The sequence below is a fragment of the Tamandua tetradactyla genome, chromosome 8, assembly GCF_023851605.1.
Source record: "Tamandua tetradactyla isolate mTamTet1 chromosome 8, mTamTet1.pri, whole genome shotgun sequence".
In the NCBI taxonomy this organism is placed as follows: Eukaryota; Metazoa; Chordata; class Mammalia; order Pilosa; family Myrmecophagidae; genus Tamandua; species Tamandua tetradactyla.
The window spans coordinates 92,557,359-92,573,161 of record NC_135334.1 but is presented as its reverse complement, the minus strand read 5'-3'; the positions used below and the strand labels follow the sequence as shown (position 1 = coordinate 92,573,161).

At 35.3% G+C, this 15,803-nt stretch overlaps 1 protein-coding gene across 1 annotated transcript in view; it reads left to right on the top strand.

The window, feature by feature from the left end:
- Positions 1-15,803, top strand: part of PIK3C2A (phosphatidylinositol-4-phosphate 3-kinase catalytic subunit type 2 alpha) — a 195,882-nt gene that overhangs the window by 92,822 nt on the left and 87,257 nt on the right. The window contains exons 4-8 of the mRNA XM_077114133.1: positions 6,387-6,544; positions 8,279-8,399; positions 9,062-9,173; positions 10,246-10,325; positions 10,461-10,524. Coding sequence (XP_076970248.1) covers positions 6,387-6,544; positions 8,279-8,399; positions 9,062-9,173; positions 10,246-10,325; positions 10,461-10,524 — 535 coding nt within the window. The remainder of the gene's footprint in view (positions 1-6,386; positions 6,545-8,278; positions 8,400-9,061; positions 9,174-10,245; positions 10,326-10,460; positions 10,525-15,803) is intronic.

Below are 15,803 nucleotides of genomic sequence, written 5' to 3'. Positions count from 1 at the left end.
TCATATCATCTGCAAACAGTGATAGTTTTACGTCTTCCTTTCCAATTTTGATGCCTTGTATTTCTTTTTCTTGTTTAATTGCTCTGGCTAGAACCTCCAACACGATGTTGAATAACAGTGGTGATAATGGACATCCTTGTCTTGTTCCTGATCTTAGGGGAAAAGTTTTCAATTTTTCCCCATTGAGGATGATATTAGCTGTGGGTTTTTCATATATTCCCTCTTTCATTTTAAGGAAGTTCCCTTGTATTCCTATCCTTTGAAGTGTTTTCAACAGGAAAGGATGTTGAATCTTGTCAAATGCCTTCTCTGCATCAATTGAGATGATCATGTGATTTTTCTGCTTTGATTTGTTGATATGGTGTATTACATTAATTGATTTTCTTATGTTGAACCATCCTTGCATACCTGGGATGAATCCTAGTTGGTCATGATGTATAATTCTTTTAATGTGTTGCTGGATTCGATTTGGTAGAATTTTGTTGAGGATTTTTGCATCTATATTCATTAGAGAGATTGGTCTGTAGTTTTCTGTTTTTGTAATATCTTTGCCTGGTTTTGGTATGAGGGTGATGTTGGCGTCATAGAATGAATTAGGTAGCTTTCCCTCCACTTCAATTTTTTTGAAGAGTTTGAGCAGAGTTGGTACTAATTCTATCTGGAATGTTTGGTAGAATTCACATGTGAAGCCGTCTGTTCCTGGACTTTTCTTTTTGGGAAGCTTTTGAATGACTGATTCAATTTCTTTACTTGTGATAGGTTTGTTGAGGTCATCTATTTCTTCTTGAGTCAAAGTTGGTTGTTCATGCCTTTCTAGGAACTTGTCCATTTCATCTACATTGTTGTATTTATTAGTGTAAAGTTGTTCATAGTATCCTGTTATTACCTCCTTTATTTCTGTGAGGTCAGTGGTTATGTCTCCTCTTCCATTTCTGATCTTATTTATTTGCGTCCTCTCTCTTCTTCTTTTTGTCAGTCTTGCTAAGGGCCCATCAATCTTGTTGATTTTCTCATAGAACCAATTTCTGGACTTATTGATTTTCTCTATTGTTTTCAATTTCATTTATTTCTGCTCTAATCTTTGTTATTTCTTTCCTTTTGCTTGCTTTGGGGTTAGTTTGCTGTTGTTTCTCCAGTTCTTACAAGTGGACAGTTAATTCCCGAATTTTTGCCCTTTCTTGCTTTTTGATATAGGCATTTAGGGCAATAAATTTCCCTCTTAGCACTGCCTTTGCTGCGTCCCATAGGTTTTGATATGTTGTGTTTTCATTTTCATTTGCTTCGAGATATTTACTAATTTCTCTTGTAATTTCTTCCTTGACCCACTGGTTGTTTAAGAGTGTGTTGTTGAGCCTCCATGTATTTGTGAATTTTCTGGCATTCTGCCTATTATTGATTTCCAAACTTCCTTCCTTTATGATCTGAGAAAGTGTTGTATATGATTTCAGTCTTTTTAAATTTGTTAAGACTTGCTTTGTGACCCAGCATATGGTCTATCTTTGAGAATGATCTATGAGCACTTGAGGAAAAGGTGTATCCTGCTGTTGTGGGGTGTAATGTTCTATAAATGTCTGTTAAGTCTTCCTCATTTATTGTAATATTCAAATTCTCTGTTTCTTTATTGATCCTCTGTCTAGATGTTCTGTCCATTGATGAGAGTGGGGAATTGAAGTCTCCAACTATTATGGTAGATGTGTCTATTTCCCTTTTCAGTATTTGCAGTGTATTCCTCACATATTTTGGGGCATTCTGGTTCGATGTGTAAATATTTATGATTGTTATGTCTTCTTTTTAATTGTTCCTTTTATTAGTAGATAGTATCCTTCTTTGTCTCTTTTAACTGTTTTACATTTGAAGTCTAATTTGTTGGCTATTAGTATAGCTACTCCTGCTCTTTTCTGGTTGTTATTTACATGAAATATCTTTTCCCAACCTTTCACTTTCAACCTATGTTTATCTTTGGGTCTAAGATGTGTTTCCTGTAGACAGCATATAGAAGGATCCTGTTTTTTAATCCATTCTGCCAGTCTATGTTTTTTGATTGGGGAATTCAGTCCATTAACATTTAGTGTTATTACTGTTTGGGTAATACTTTCCTCTACCATTTTGCCTTTTGTCTTATATATATCATATCTAATTTTCCTTCTTTCTGCACTCTTCTCCACACCTCTCTCTTCTGTCTTTTCGTATCTGACTCTAGTGCTCCCTTTAGTATTTCTTGCAGAGCTGGTCTCTTGGTCACAAATTCTCTCAGTGACTTTTTGTCTGAAAATGTTTTAATTTCTCCCTCATTTTTGAAGGACAATTTTGGTGGATATAGAAGTCTTGGTTGGCAGTTTTTCTCTTTTAGGAATTTAAATATATCATCCCACTGTCTTCTCGCCTCCATGGTTTCTGCTGAGAAATCTACACATAGTCTTATTGGGTTTCCCTTGTATGTGATGGATTGTTTTTCTCTCACTGCTTTCAAGATCCTCTCTTTCTCTTTGACCTCTGACATTCTAACTAGTAAGTGTCTTGGAGAACGCCTATTTGGATCTATTCTCTTTGGGGTGTGCTGCACTTCTTGGATCTGTAATTTTAGGTCTTTCATAAGAGTTGGGAAATTTTCAGTGATAATTTCTTCCATTAGTTTTTCTCCTCCTTTTCCCTTCTCTTCTCCTTCCAGGACACCCACAACACGTATATTTGTGCGCTTCACATTATCATTCAATTCCCTGAGCCCCTGCTCAAATTTTTCCATTCTTTTCTCTATAGTTTCTGTTTCTTTTTGGATTTCAGATGTTCCATCCTCCAGTTCAATAATTCTAACCTTTGTCTCTTGAAATCTACCATTGTAGGTTTCCATTGTTTTTTTCATCTCTTCTACTGTATCTTTCATTCCCATAAGTTCTGTGATTTGTTTTTTCAGTTTTTCTATTTCTTCTTTTTGTTCATCCCATGCTTTCTTCATGTCCTCCCTCAATTTATTGATTTGGTTTTTGGAGAGGTTTTCCATTTCTGTTCGTATATTCAGAATTAGTTGTCTTAGCTCCTGTATCTCATTTGAGCTATTGGTTTGTTCCTTTGACTGGGCCATATCTTCAATTTTCCTGGTGTGATTTGTTATTTTTTGCTGGCGTCTGGACATTTAATCAGATTTCCCTGAGTGTGAGACCCAGCAGGTCGAAAGACTTTCCTGTGAAGTTTGTGGGCTCTGTTTTTCTTACCCTGCCCAGTATGTGGCACTTGTCTGTCTGAGGGTCCCAACAGCAAAAGATGTTGTGGCTCCTTTAACTTTGAAAGGCTGTCCCTGCTGTATGCGTGGTGGAGACAGAGGAAAGGTTGTAGGCTGATTTTAATGGCTTCAAATTGCGAAGTCCTGCGATCTGAATTCCCTGAGAGAGGGACTCCACCTGAGTTGCATTTCACCCCTCCGGTGGGGAAGGTTCATGTGGTAGAGAGCCCTGAAAGCAGCCTGTTTCTGTGTTTGGGGCAGTTGCACCTTGTGTAATCCCAGCGCTGAGCCCACAGGCCACCGAGCCTCCATAGAAACAGCCGCAGAAGGCTCTGTTTCCCCCCCTTTCCTCTTTTTCAGTTAGCCCAATAGGCGACTTCCGCCTTGATCGGTTTCACCTGAGCTGGGGGCCTACTTCTAGTAGTCAGAATTTGTCCATTACCACCACTATTGGTGTTTGGTTGGGCTCAGTCCCCCTACTGTTTGGAAACTCTTTCCTTTCCCTCCGGGTAGCCGCCTAAGGGGAAGGGGCGCCGGTCACCGGTGCGGCTTGGGAAACTCGCGATCTGAGACCCGCCCCCGAACCGGGAAGCCACCTGTGGGGGAGGGGCGTCGGCCGCTGCGGCCTGGGAAACTCGCCGATCCGAGAGTAGTAGCCGGTCTGGGAAGCCGCCCGCGAGGAAGGGGTGTCGGCTGCCAGCCGCCGCGGCTTGGGAAACTCGCCTCTCCGCGACTCCCAGCCCGTCTGGGAAGGAGGGAGGGAGGGGCGCTGGTCGCCAGCCGCCGCGGCCCGGGGAAGCATGCGCCACTCAGGAAGCTCACCGCAGCAGATTCTCACAGCCGGACCAGCCAATCCAGACTTGGGTACACTGTGTGTCCGGTCCCTGCTGTGGCCCCGGTAGCTGTTCTGCACTGTTTCTGGTTATTTAGTAGTTGTTCTGGAGGAGAAACTAAGATGCGCGCACCTTACTAAGCCGCCATCTTGGCCCCTGCCACATTTTATCCATAATTCGTTTTGATTGAAAACTGTGAAAACACAGAAGCCACATTTTCTGTGTCATTACTGTCAGGAAAATCAAGGTCATAATATTATCTGTCCTAGACTATATTAAGAAATTGATGTATTTAATCACAACCAATTTACTTTCAATTTAGGTTAACTAAGTTATATGAAGAGGAGATAATTTTTCTTTGAAACTTACAAGTACAATCTGCATATACATGATTTTGAGAATGATTTAATATGTTAATTTCAACATAGGACTATATTCTAATGTCATTATTTTAAATATAAAGCAGTGGTTCCTTACAAGACAAAATAACCCACAGGACATGAGGCTGTTTTTCTGTTTTTCCTTATTTTTTGTTTAAACAAATGTGCACCATGATGTTTCAGTAGGTATGGCAGATGCCATGAATGTGAAAGCTGCAGTTTGCAACATAGAATATCTAGAACCTAGGTGATATGAATCAGACAGAAATGGTGTTCATTCTAATTAGAAAACCAGGCAACATTGTGACAAGTTAGTTTACAGCATCAAAACTATCCATTTAAGTTTCTTTTTCTTTTTATCCCTGATATATATTATATATTCATGTACCGTGGAATCATCTAAAATGTACAGTGTTTCACAATATCATAAATACGCATTTATCAGCACAATCAACTTTTTTTTCTTTTTTGTGAAAAATAACATATATGCAAAAAAGCAATATATTTCAAAGCATATTGCAACAATTAGTTATAGAACAGATTTCAGAGTTTGATATGGGTTACGATTCCACAACTTTAGGTTTTTACTTCTAGCTGCTCTAAGACAAAAGGAAATATTAGTACAGTGATTCAACAATCATAGTCATTTGTTAAACCCTACCTTCTCTGTATAACTCCACCATCACCTGTGATTTTTCTTCCACTTTTTAGGGGTATTTGGGCTATGCCCATTCTAATTTTTCATGTTAGAAGGGACTATTGATAATAAGGATAGAGAAATGAAACTAATTACATTTCTTTTTAATATTGTATCCTTAAGATGACAGTGCAGAAACCAGATTTATTTCACTCACTCATTCATTTATTTGACAGAATGCTGAGCACTTTTGTAAACTTAATTCACATAATTCTCATATGAGTGATAGTATCCACAAATTATAGAAGAAGAAGCTGAGGCAACAGGGAGTTTAAATAACTTGCATAAGGTCATAGAGCTAATCATTAGTAAAATCAGCATTTATATTCAGATAGTATAGCTTTAGAGGCTGTACGCTAAACATTACACTTGCTGCCTTTCCGGAATCTTTGTCAATATTAATTGTTTTATTCTACTCCTATGACTTCATTATTTTAAACTCTACAGACACAAATAGACAATACTTCCAGCATTATTTCTATTTGTAGCTCCCTGAGAAACAATAGGGAGGATTAGAACCTCTCTTCCAATCTCCAGAAAAAAAGTCAGTTAAAGGAAGTCCACAACTTCGCAGAAGCCATCAAATTCTCCCTTTTTTCCTGTTAAAATAGCAGTGCTCCTGGATATGAGCCATACACCAGGCTCATGTATTTAAATATCAACTGTGTTGCTCCTAACAGTATGAGTAGCTTCTCATGCAATTACTGCCATTCCTTGAGTTTTAGAAATCACTTTGAGGAAATAAGTCTTATAAAACTATAAAAACTCATTGTCTATGTTTTGTGTTTAGCATCCAAAAGCAGTGTTTGTAGGGCAAAAAAAAGTCCTTAGGAAAAAGACTTAAATAAAAACAACCACTTTATTCTTTTGGTAATTAAAATTTTAGAGCTACATTGCCTGTATTAATAATGATTCATTTAAAAAAGTACCATTCTGTGTTAATGTACTATGTGATAAAAGAATCTGAACCAGAGAACCTAATGTAATTCTATGGATCCATTGTGTGCTTGGTTAATATTGATAGTATTACCAAAGATACCCTGGTGGTACTTAATCTCTTTCTTGTCCTCGGATTTCTTTTATTTAAAAGACAAATGCTGGTATTTAGTGTTTTGGCAAGGGGATATTCATCACAATTCTCATGCCTGTCTAGAATTGGACAAAGACACAGAACTGAGTGACTGCAATCTGTAAAGCCTTGGTCCAAGGCTTTCAAATGCAGCTTTAAAAAAAACTAATTTCTTCTTTCTTCTGAACAGATTGAGGTCCAACTTTCCATATACCAATCACTTCACAAATCCAGGCTATTTATTAAGTCCAGTCACAGTGCAAAGAAACATATGTGGAGAAAATGCTAGTGTGAAGGTCTCCATTGAAATTGAAGGATTCCAACTACCAGTTACTTTTACATGTGATGGTATGTTCGTAGTTCTTGTGTCTTGATTTGCCTAATTAAGGTGAACATTTAAATATCAGTATTATTATTTTAGTAAACCAACTTTGTGTTGTCAGTAGGTATTTTTAAAAAAATGGTGTTCAAATGAATAGTTTTCTGTTTGGAACTAATGGGAAAACAGGTTACCTTTATAAGTACATGCTACTCTGAAAAATGCTGAGTAGATTTTGTTAATCATATTTGAAGTCTTATCAGTGAAATTGAATTCCAGGCATCTTGCTAAGCCCCTCTAAGAAGATAACATTCCCTTGGTTCTAAATCCCTTTTCTTAACTTTGAAAACTTGGGTATCTCTCCTACAGATGTATCCCCCAAATCTGTAGGAAATTTTTTGTTACAGTTCTTTTAAGTACTTTTATTTTCTTTCAGAGTTTGTTGCATTTCATAGTGTATATTATTTTAGTGAGATTACAGCAGTAAAACAAGATCGTGTATTTCTACAGCAGTTTGACCTAAAAGTTATGCCATTTTTTTCTTTAGTTATGATTAGGACTAGGTCTAATATTTGGATTATTGTCTTCTAGCTTTGTACTTTTCAAGGTCCTTTGAGAAAACAAATTTGAAACACAAATTATTATAACCAACTATAATAATTATTGTTATAGTTTCTGAATAAGGATGTTCTTTTTAAACATATATTAAATTTTGATTAGGGAATCATTTAAATCTCAGGCATATAGTAAGAATTCATACTAAAATGAAAAAAAGGCCATTAGGCACCTTGATTGGAATAAGCAGAGTAAATATTGGTAGCAAATGTTATAATTTGTAGCAGATTTTGACTTAATTATCTCAAGATCTGTCTAATCTCAAAAGAGTGTTTTCCAATTATGTTTCTCTTAAGAAATGTAACCATATTTTGGTGGAAGTGATTTGTAAAATGTTACCTTACATTTGACTATTCAGAAATATAACAATGCCTTAGATAGAAGTTTATGCCTTTTCTGCCAAGCTATTAATTTTCATGAAGTTTGAATGTAATCAGTCTTTAAAACATTGAGCACGGAAGTACTAAGTATAGAAATTGGTTACTTTAAGAGCTTTGGTTTTTAATATGTTGTAATCTTAGTATCCAGCTCTTACCAAGAATGATAATTGAGCAATAGTGCCTACTTGCTATTGCTTTTATTCTTTGTTGGGAATTTAACCAGAAGATGTCAAACATTTAAAATGGTAATTCTTTCTCTTTATGACTTGCTTTAAACTAATGTTTGCACGAGACTGTTAAATGTCATCCTTTTTGGTGGAGTTGTCAATAGGGAAGTGGCTTTCTTATCTTAAACCAACCCTGTCAAGTACAGCAGCAACTAGCTACCATGTGGCTATTGAAAACTTGAAATGTGGCTAATGTAGATTGAGATATGCCATAAGTATAAAAGACACACTGGATTTCAAAGACTTAGTTCAAAAAAGGAATGTAAAATATCTCAATTCTTATATTGATTATGTTGAAATTATAATAGTTTGACTATATTAGGTAGGTTAAATAAAATATATTATTAAAATAAGTTTCACCTATTTCTACTTTTTTATTGTGGCTACTAGAAAATTTAGATCATATACATGACATCCATGTGTGACTTGCAATGTATTTCTATTATACAGTGCTGTTTTAGACTGTATGTAATACAATCCAAGTAAATGTATGCTTAGAATTAAATGAGCAAAATGAAAATGATGATTAACTCTATTACAGTGAGCTCTACTGTGGAAATCATTATAATGCAAGCCCTTTGTTGGGTACATGATGACTTGAATCAAGTAGATGTTGGCAGCTATGTTCTGAAAGTTTGTGGTCAAGAGGAAGTGCTACAGAAGTAAGTTTATTCGTTTAAGTACTGAACAACATCTTTTAAACCTCCATTTTTAATGGTTTAAGTTAGAAATTTTTCAAATTTGTAATTTTATTGAATTGATTCACTGATTTAAAAATAGTAGAGGAATTTCAGAGATAAATAAGATGAAGTATTTCTATTAAGCTTATTATCTTATAAGGAAAGAGTAATGAATGATTGGCTTATAAATGAATTAATGGGGTTTTTTTCTTCTTAAAAGTCAATAAATGATAACATCATTATAGACTTCATGCATTATTATTTAGTGGTCAGCTGTGATTTCCTTTTAGTTGCCTGAAATAAACATATGAATTGTTTTCTTAACCAGGTAATTTATTATATCTAGCATTTAATATAGTTTTATTATATCTTTCATTCTCATAGGCTACTCGAATTGCCCCATCCCTATGTTTCTTACTTTTCTTCGTCTTCATCTTCTCCTTTTTTCTTTAATCTTTGCTTTGATTCTTCTCATGTAGGATTATTCCTCTTTTAAACTGCTCACACTTGATTAAAAGACTACTTCTGTATTTGACCATTCTCGTCAGTTCTGATGCAGATGTGATTTATATTTTACCCTAACCTCTATGATTTCTAGTTTGAGTAAAATAGTAGCTGATGAATAATTTAGTATATCTTAACAGTACCCATTGCCTTGGAAGTCATGAACATATTCAAAACTGTCGAAAATGGGACATGGAGATTAAACTACAACTCTTGACCTTCAGTGCTATGTGCCAAAATCTGGCACGAACAGTAAGTGGGTACCTTATAACTTAATTGGATTGATTGAATCTGTGTGTTTTAATCATAGAGATTTAGGTAGCATAGTACTTAGAGCTAAAGGCGTATTTGAAAATCTAAGTGGAGGAATTAAAAGTTTGATTTGTAATAGTTTTACACAAGAGTGAAAATGTTAGATTCAGTCAAGGACTTACTAAAATATTTAGAATACTAATGTGGGTTGGGAGGGAAAAAAGACCTTTGCACCAAACTGGTAAAGACACGTTAAAAGTGAAAAATAATTTTCCATTTTAAAAGTACATTAATTTATTTTAAAGGTTAAAGCAAAATAGAATTCAGGAAATTAAGCTGTTAAATTACCGTATAAATTCATGATGAGTTTATAGGTGAATTTTTAATTTTTGAAAAGAATTATTCTACTTTTGGTAGAATTTTGGATGGGAAAAAATATCTTCTTTCTCTTTCCTGTGTTTTCTTTTCTTGAGTTTTGCTTTTATGTCAGGTAGAATTTATTTCAATGAAGTAGAAGCTGTTTCACAAAATTCGGTGAATTTTAACAATTACTGTAACTTCTCTTAATTTCTTAATGATTGATGTTTTTGACTAATTAAATTTGCAGGTAAGGACTTAATGGTCCAGTACCTTATTTATTTGGGGGGGGGGGGAGAAAGGACTTGATTATCATTAAAAACAAATAATGCAGAAAGATGATCTCTCTCTGTTTCCCAACCCACCTTCAGCAGGTGGTCAGTCATCATTAAAAGTATTTCTAGCTCATTGTTCTCTCTGTATAGAATAGAAATGCTTCTTGTTCCTGGAGCTATTTAGATATCAAAAATATAGACTTAAAAATTTGTATTTGTAATTTAAAAACCAAAAGTTATCAGAATATTGGCTTACTTTTTTTTCTAAGTCATTTATAAGTAGTATTTAATTCTGATAGAATTTTATCTTCAGTTCTAAAAAATCACTTTAATTTTAAGATTTTATCTATTATATCCTTATCCATATTTAATTTAGCAGCACAAAGAACCAAAAATGGATTTTAATTTTTGTAAACATTTGTGTATGTGTAAATGTTTAGGTAGAAGATGATGAAACACCTGTGGATTTAAACAAACACCTGCATCAAATAGAGAAACCTTATAAAGAAGTCATGACAAGGTATAGTATTTAAAGCTTTAATTATAGGTTTTCAGAGTTTGTATTTGGAAGTGAATTCATTTATTTTGGTGATTAAAACATTCATTTTTTTATGTAGTATCTGTATCATAGCATAATAACTATTCTCTATTTTAGACACCCTGTTGAAGAACTCTTAGATTCTTATCATAACCAAATGGAACTGGCTCTTCAAATTGAAGTAAGTCTTAATTCGTATTTTGGCATAATGACTTAGAGATTCTAATCTCTATTTTCTCTTAAATACTAATGTTGGCTTTGGATTAAAGTTATTTTAGGACTATTTAAACTATATTCTTGATGTTGATATTTGATGACTTATTTTCTGACCCAACTTATTAACAGTAATTCTCAATAATACTTGTTAACGTGTTTACTTTCACTTCAGCTTTATTATTAAGAGGTACCTTCAGTTTAATTAAAAAAGAATTTTTGAAAGCTTAATATATGGTAGATTCCGGAGTTGTGAAAGTGAGTGACCCAATCCTTTCCTATAGGAACTTAAAACTAGTGGTGGAGGATTTAAACAGAATTTCAGTATAATATAGTGTGATATAGAGACATACATTGGGGGTCTTTGGGAGATCAAGACAGTACACTTAATTAAACTTTAGGGTTCAGGGAAGGCCTCTTACAAGAGATGTTGCCTGAGCCAAGCCTTAAACAATGTGAATTAGCTAGAAAAATAAAGTTTGGAAGGGCAAATGAACAAAAGCACACAAGTGTGATATGTATGTGAATTTAAAGCAGTTTTATAATAGAGTATAAAGTGTGAAGTGAAGATTGAGAGATGACTTTGGAGATGGTCATAATTAAAGCTACCACCTTATTACCCATGTTAATGGCTTTTTTTTTTCAATCTAATTCAGGAGTTCTGTTCAGCCTACCTGTTTTTTATAAATAAAGTTTTATTGGAATATAGCTATGTTTATTTATTTACATGTCTATGGCTGAATTTGTGCGCTAATGCTAGAGTTGAGTAGTTGGGACATTTACAGAAAAATTGCTGATTCCTGCTTTAAGTGATAGGGTTAAGGTTTATTTAAACCATTTAAGGTTTATTTGGCCTATGTTAGGAAGTGGGATGACTTGTTTATTCCTATACTCTGAAAGAGACAGTAAAATAAAATATAGTGATAAATGCTATCAAGAAAAATAGAGGAGGAGGATAATGTTGCATTTTCATATTAGATAGTCAGAGTAGACCTCTGAGCAAAGAACTGTATTAGGAGAAGGAAAAGCTGTTTGGGAGAGGAGTGTTCTAGGAAGAGGGAACAAAAAGTGCAAAGGACTAAGGAAGGGGTGTGCCTAGTGTATAGGAGTTCTGTGAAGTCTTGGTAGCTGAAATCCAGTGAGGCAGGAGGGCAAATTTCGAGCAAATAAATCAGTTAGGATTCATTAGCCACAGAAGAGATAAAGATGACTTGAAGTTGGGTGATTGCAGTAGAAGTGGTGAGAGAGAGTTGAATTCTGGGATATATTTTAAAGTTTATGCTAAGCAGAGTTTACCAGTAGATTGGATGGGGAACATGAGAGAAAGAGAGGGGAGTTAAAGCTAACCCTGAGATTTTCAACCTGAGCACCTAGAAGTTTTGAGTTGCTGTTTAGTGGAATGTGGGAACCTGTGGGAAGAGCCAGTTTGTAGGAGAATCAGGAACTCGGTTTTGGACATTATGTTTGAGATGACTATTAGTCATCTAAATAGAAATATTAAATAACCAGTTGGATGTAAATCTGCCGTTTAATGGGGAGGTCCAGGCTGGAGATAATAAAGTTAGGAAGCATCAGCATATAAATGTTGCTTTGCAGCCATAAAACTAATGACAACACCAAGAAAATCATTGCAGGTAGGAGAAGAAAAGAGTTCAAGAACTGAGCCCTGAGTATAGCTCCCATCTTAAAGTAAAACAGAAAACCCACCCCACCCCCCATCAATCCACTTCTCAATTTTCCTTGTAGCAAAACTCCTGAAAGTAATCTATTCTTGCTTTTTCTCCTCTTGTTCTTTTATGAACCTTCTCTCCTCAGGCTTTCATTCTCAGCACTTTACTAAATGTGCTTATCAAGATCATCAAGGACTTCCATGATCCCAAATCCAATAGTAAATTATTTTTCTCATCCTTCTTGAAGTGTTTGAGACAGAGGAACATTTCTTCCCTCTTAAATCACTTACATGGCCTCTGGGCTATCACTTTCTTAGTTCTGCCACTTCATCTCAGTCTTACTGGTAATTTTCTCCTTATGAACACCTTATCTTCCTCACCTTTAAACATTGGGATGACCCAGAGTTCAGCTTTAGAACTTTTTCTTGTTTAGACCTTGCCTTGTCCCATTTCTTTAAATACCCTATATATATCGATAACTCTGAAATTTGCATTTATAGTCTTGACCGCTTCCCTCAGCTCCAGACTCAAATATCTATTACTTAATATTTTACGTGAATGTCTAACATCTTAAACCACAAAATTGAATGTTTTATATTACCTCTCATATCTGTTATCTTCCCCACTTTAATAAATGGCCACTCAATTTGCTCAAACCAAAATCTTGGAATCATCTGATTCCTATCAGCTGTCTTGAAAATACATTTAGAATGTGCCTCCTTTTTACTGTCAAAGCTACAGCTCTCATCAGTTGCAGAAATTCCATACTGGTGTCACAGCTTCTATTCTTGTCCTTCTGTAGTCTGTCTGCCAATGACAAACAAAATGATCTTTTTTGGCATTAAATGCAATGTAGTGGCCTGGATTGTATCCTAGCATGGAGAAAGGACATTTGTGGGAAAACTAGTGAAATCTGAATAAAGTCTGGAGTTCAGTTAGTAGTAATGTGCCAGTCTTAATGTCTTAATTTTGATAAATGTAACATGGTTATATAAGATGTTACCTAGCCCATTTTCCCTTAATATACAGAAACTCTCTGTACTATTTTTGGAACTTGTCTGTTAACCTGAAATTATTCTAAAAAAAAGCTTATTAAAAAAAAAGAAAAGAAGACTAGAAAGCAAATATAAGAGAAAATCAAAGCCAAAAGATGGTTCTTTGAAAAGAGTAATTTTTAAATTTACAGACCTTTCAAAAAATAATGGATCATGCTATTCTTCTGCTCAAAATCCTTTTTTACTATCTCACTCAGTAAAATTCAATGCTCTAATTGTGGCTTCAAGGCCTTACACAGTCTGACCCACTACTTCTCTAATCTGACCTCCTCTACTACTTTCCTCTTTTGTTCCTGTTGATCTTCTTCCAGGTATACTCCCCTTCTGGGTACCCTTGTGCTTATTGTTCCTCTGATGTTCCCTCTAATTTAATGCTCTTTTTTCCCTAAGATATTTGCATGGTTTATACCTTTACTTCTTTAAAGTCTGTGCTCAAATGTCCTCTTACCTGGAGACATCCTACTAACCATCCTACCTAAAATAGTGACTCCCCAACATATTTTTTCACAACTTTATGAGGTATAATTTAAATACCATAAAATTTACCCATTATATGTGTGACAACTCAAAAATTTTTAGTAAATGAACTTAGAGTCATACAGTTATCACTACAATCCAGTTTAGAACATTTCCATCACTCCCAGAAGTTCCCTTATACTCATTTTAAGTCAGTCTCTTTTTCAGCCCCAAGCAACTAGTGATCTACTTTCCATCTCTCTAGACTTGCCTTTTCTGGACATTTTATATAAATGGAATCATGTATTATGTAGTCTTTACCTTTGGCTTTATTCTGTTTACCATACTGTTTTTAAGTTCTTCCATGTTGTATGTATATGTAGTTTGTGCCTTTGTTTTTGGATTTTTGGTTTTAGCTGAATATTGCTCCATTGTATGGATATGCCACATTTTGATTATTCACTCCCTAACTGACATACGTTTGAACTGTTTATACTTTTTTGTTATTTGAACAATGTATTGGTCTTTCTGTGGATGTATGTTTTTATTTCTCTTGGCTAAATTTTAGAAAGTTTTGATTTTTCCTGGCCTTAGTATTTTAAAAATAAAATGTTAATTCATTTTTCTAAAATGAAAGTTCAGGTGGCAGTAAGGGTTATAAGGCAAAGAAAATGGTTTGGTTTAGTATTCTGATGGGAGTAGGAAAGAGAGAGCTGACCAAGGGCAGGTAAAAAGAATGTTAGGTGGCATGGAGTTTCCTGTTGAAATTTGAGGCTATTGAATCTGTGTGGTTGTGGGATGTTCTTTAGAAGGGCTCAGCTGCCTGGTAGGAGAAGCAGAGAAGACTTTGAAAAGAATAAGGGTTAAGGACTAGAAGCAAAGCAGGTTGTGATCAGAGTATGATATTGTAGGGAAGGTTCTTGATGGAGTATAGTTTGGGAGTTGAAGGCATTGTGAATTTTCCATTGACATTTATTTCACTGGGGCTTGTTACAGTACATAGCATAGAAAATCAGATAAATATTCAGAGTAAAAATATAGTGAATGCTGAGGAAATGACTACATGTCAGTGGTAAGGTATGCCAGTTGGATTCCATTAGGAGACATAATTATTCTATTTTTTGAACAGAAAAAGTTAAAGAATTATCAGTTAATAAAATGTGGTTAATTACTAAAAGGACTAAGAGAAACAGGAATGGGCAAACTATAGCTTTCTGGCCAAATCTGGCCCTCTGTTTGTTATCGTAAAAAAAGTTTCATTGCAATACAGACATTCTCATTCACTCATATCTTGTCTGGCTCTGTTTTCACACTTTAATGGCAGAGTTGAGTTGCAACAGAGACTTTATGACCTGCAAAGCCTAAAGTACTTACTATGTGGCCTTTATAGAAAAAGTTTGCCAAGTCTAGAAGTAGCAAGTACAAAAAAGCAGCTGTCACCTCTAGGCTAAGGGAAAATGGACAGTTAAGGAAATAGAGATTTTTGAGAGGGCCTTTCCTGAACCCCAGATTGAAAGTCGTCCTCTTTGAAGAGAGTGTGGTTGTCACAAGAACATACAGGTTGCCTACTGCAAAGAAACTTGCCAGAGAGCTTTGGACAGAGCTTGTCAAATTGAGAGCTTGGCCTGAAGGTGTAGCTGGAACTGGTCTTTGAAGACTACTAGACTCCCACACTGAATGAAAAATTAAGGACTGGAACCCAGATGGGGTGTGTCTTCCTGCTCTGTTGCCTTGGAGTGTTCCTCTGGTGTCCTCTATTGATAAACCTGACATTCTGCCATCTGGCAGAGGAGAACTGCTTATAATCCAGCTCCATTATCATAAAGTGAAGCAAAAGAAGGGTAGATTTAGAACTGATAGACAATAAATTCATAACTGACACATGAAGAATAGTACAGGAGAATGGTATGAAGGTGGAGGAGTAAAAGTAAACAAAGTTAGGTGAGCTAAGGTAAAATGGGGAGCTAGGAAAAAAAAAACACAATAGATTTTCAGGCCCTAAAGACCGCAGGGTAATTGGATGTTTGAAAAAAATGAGGTAATTTAAGCAGAAAGGTGAAGGGTAG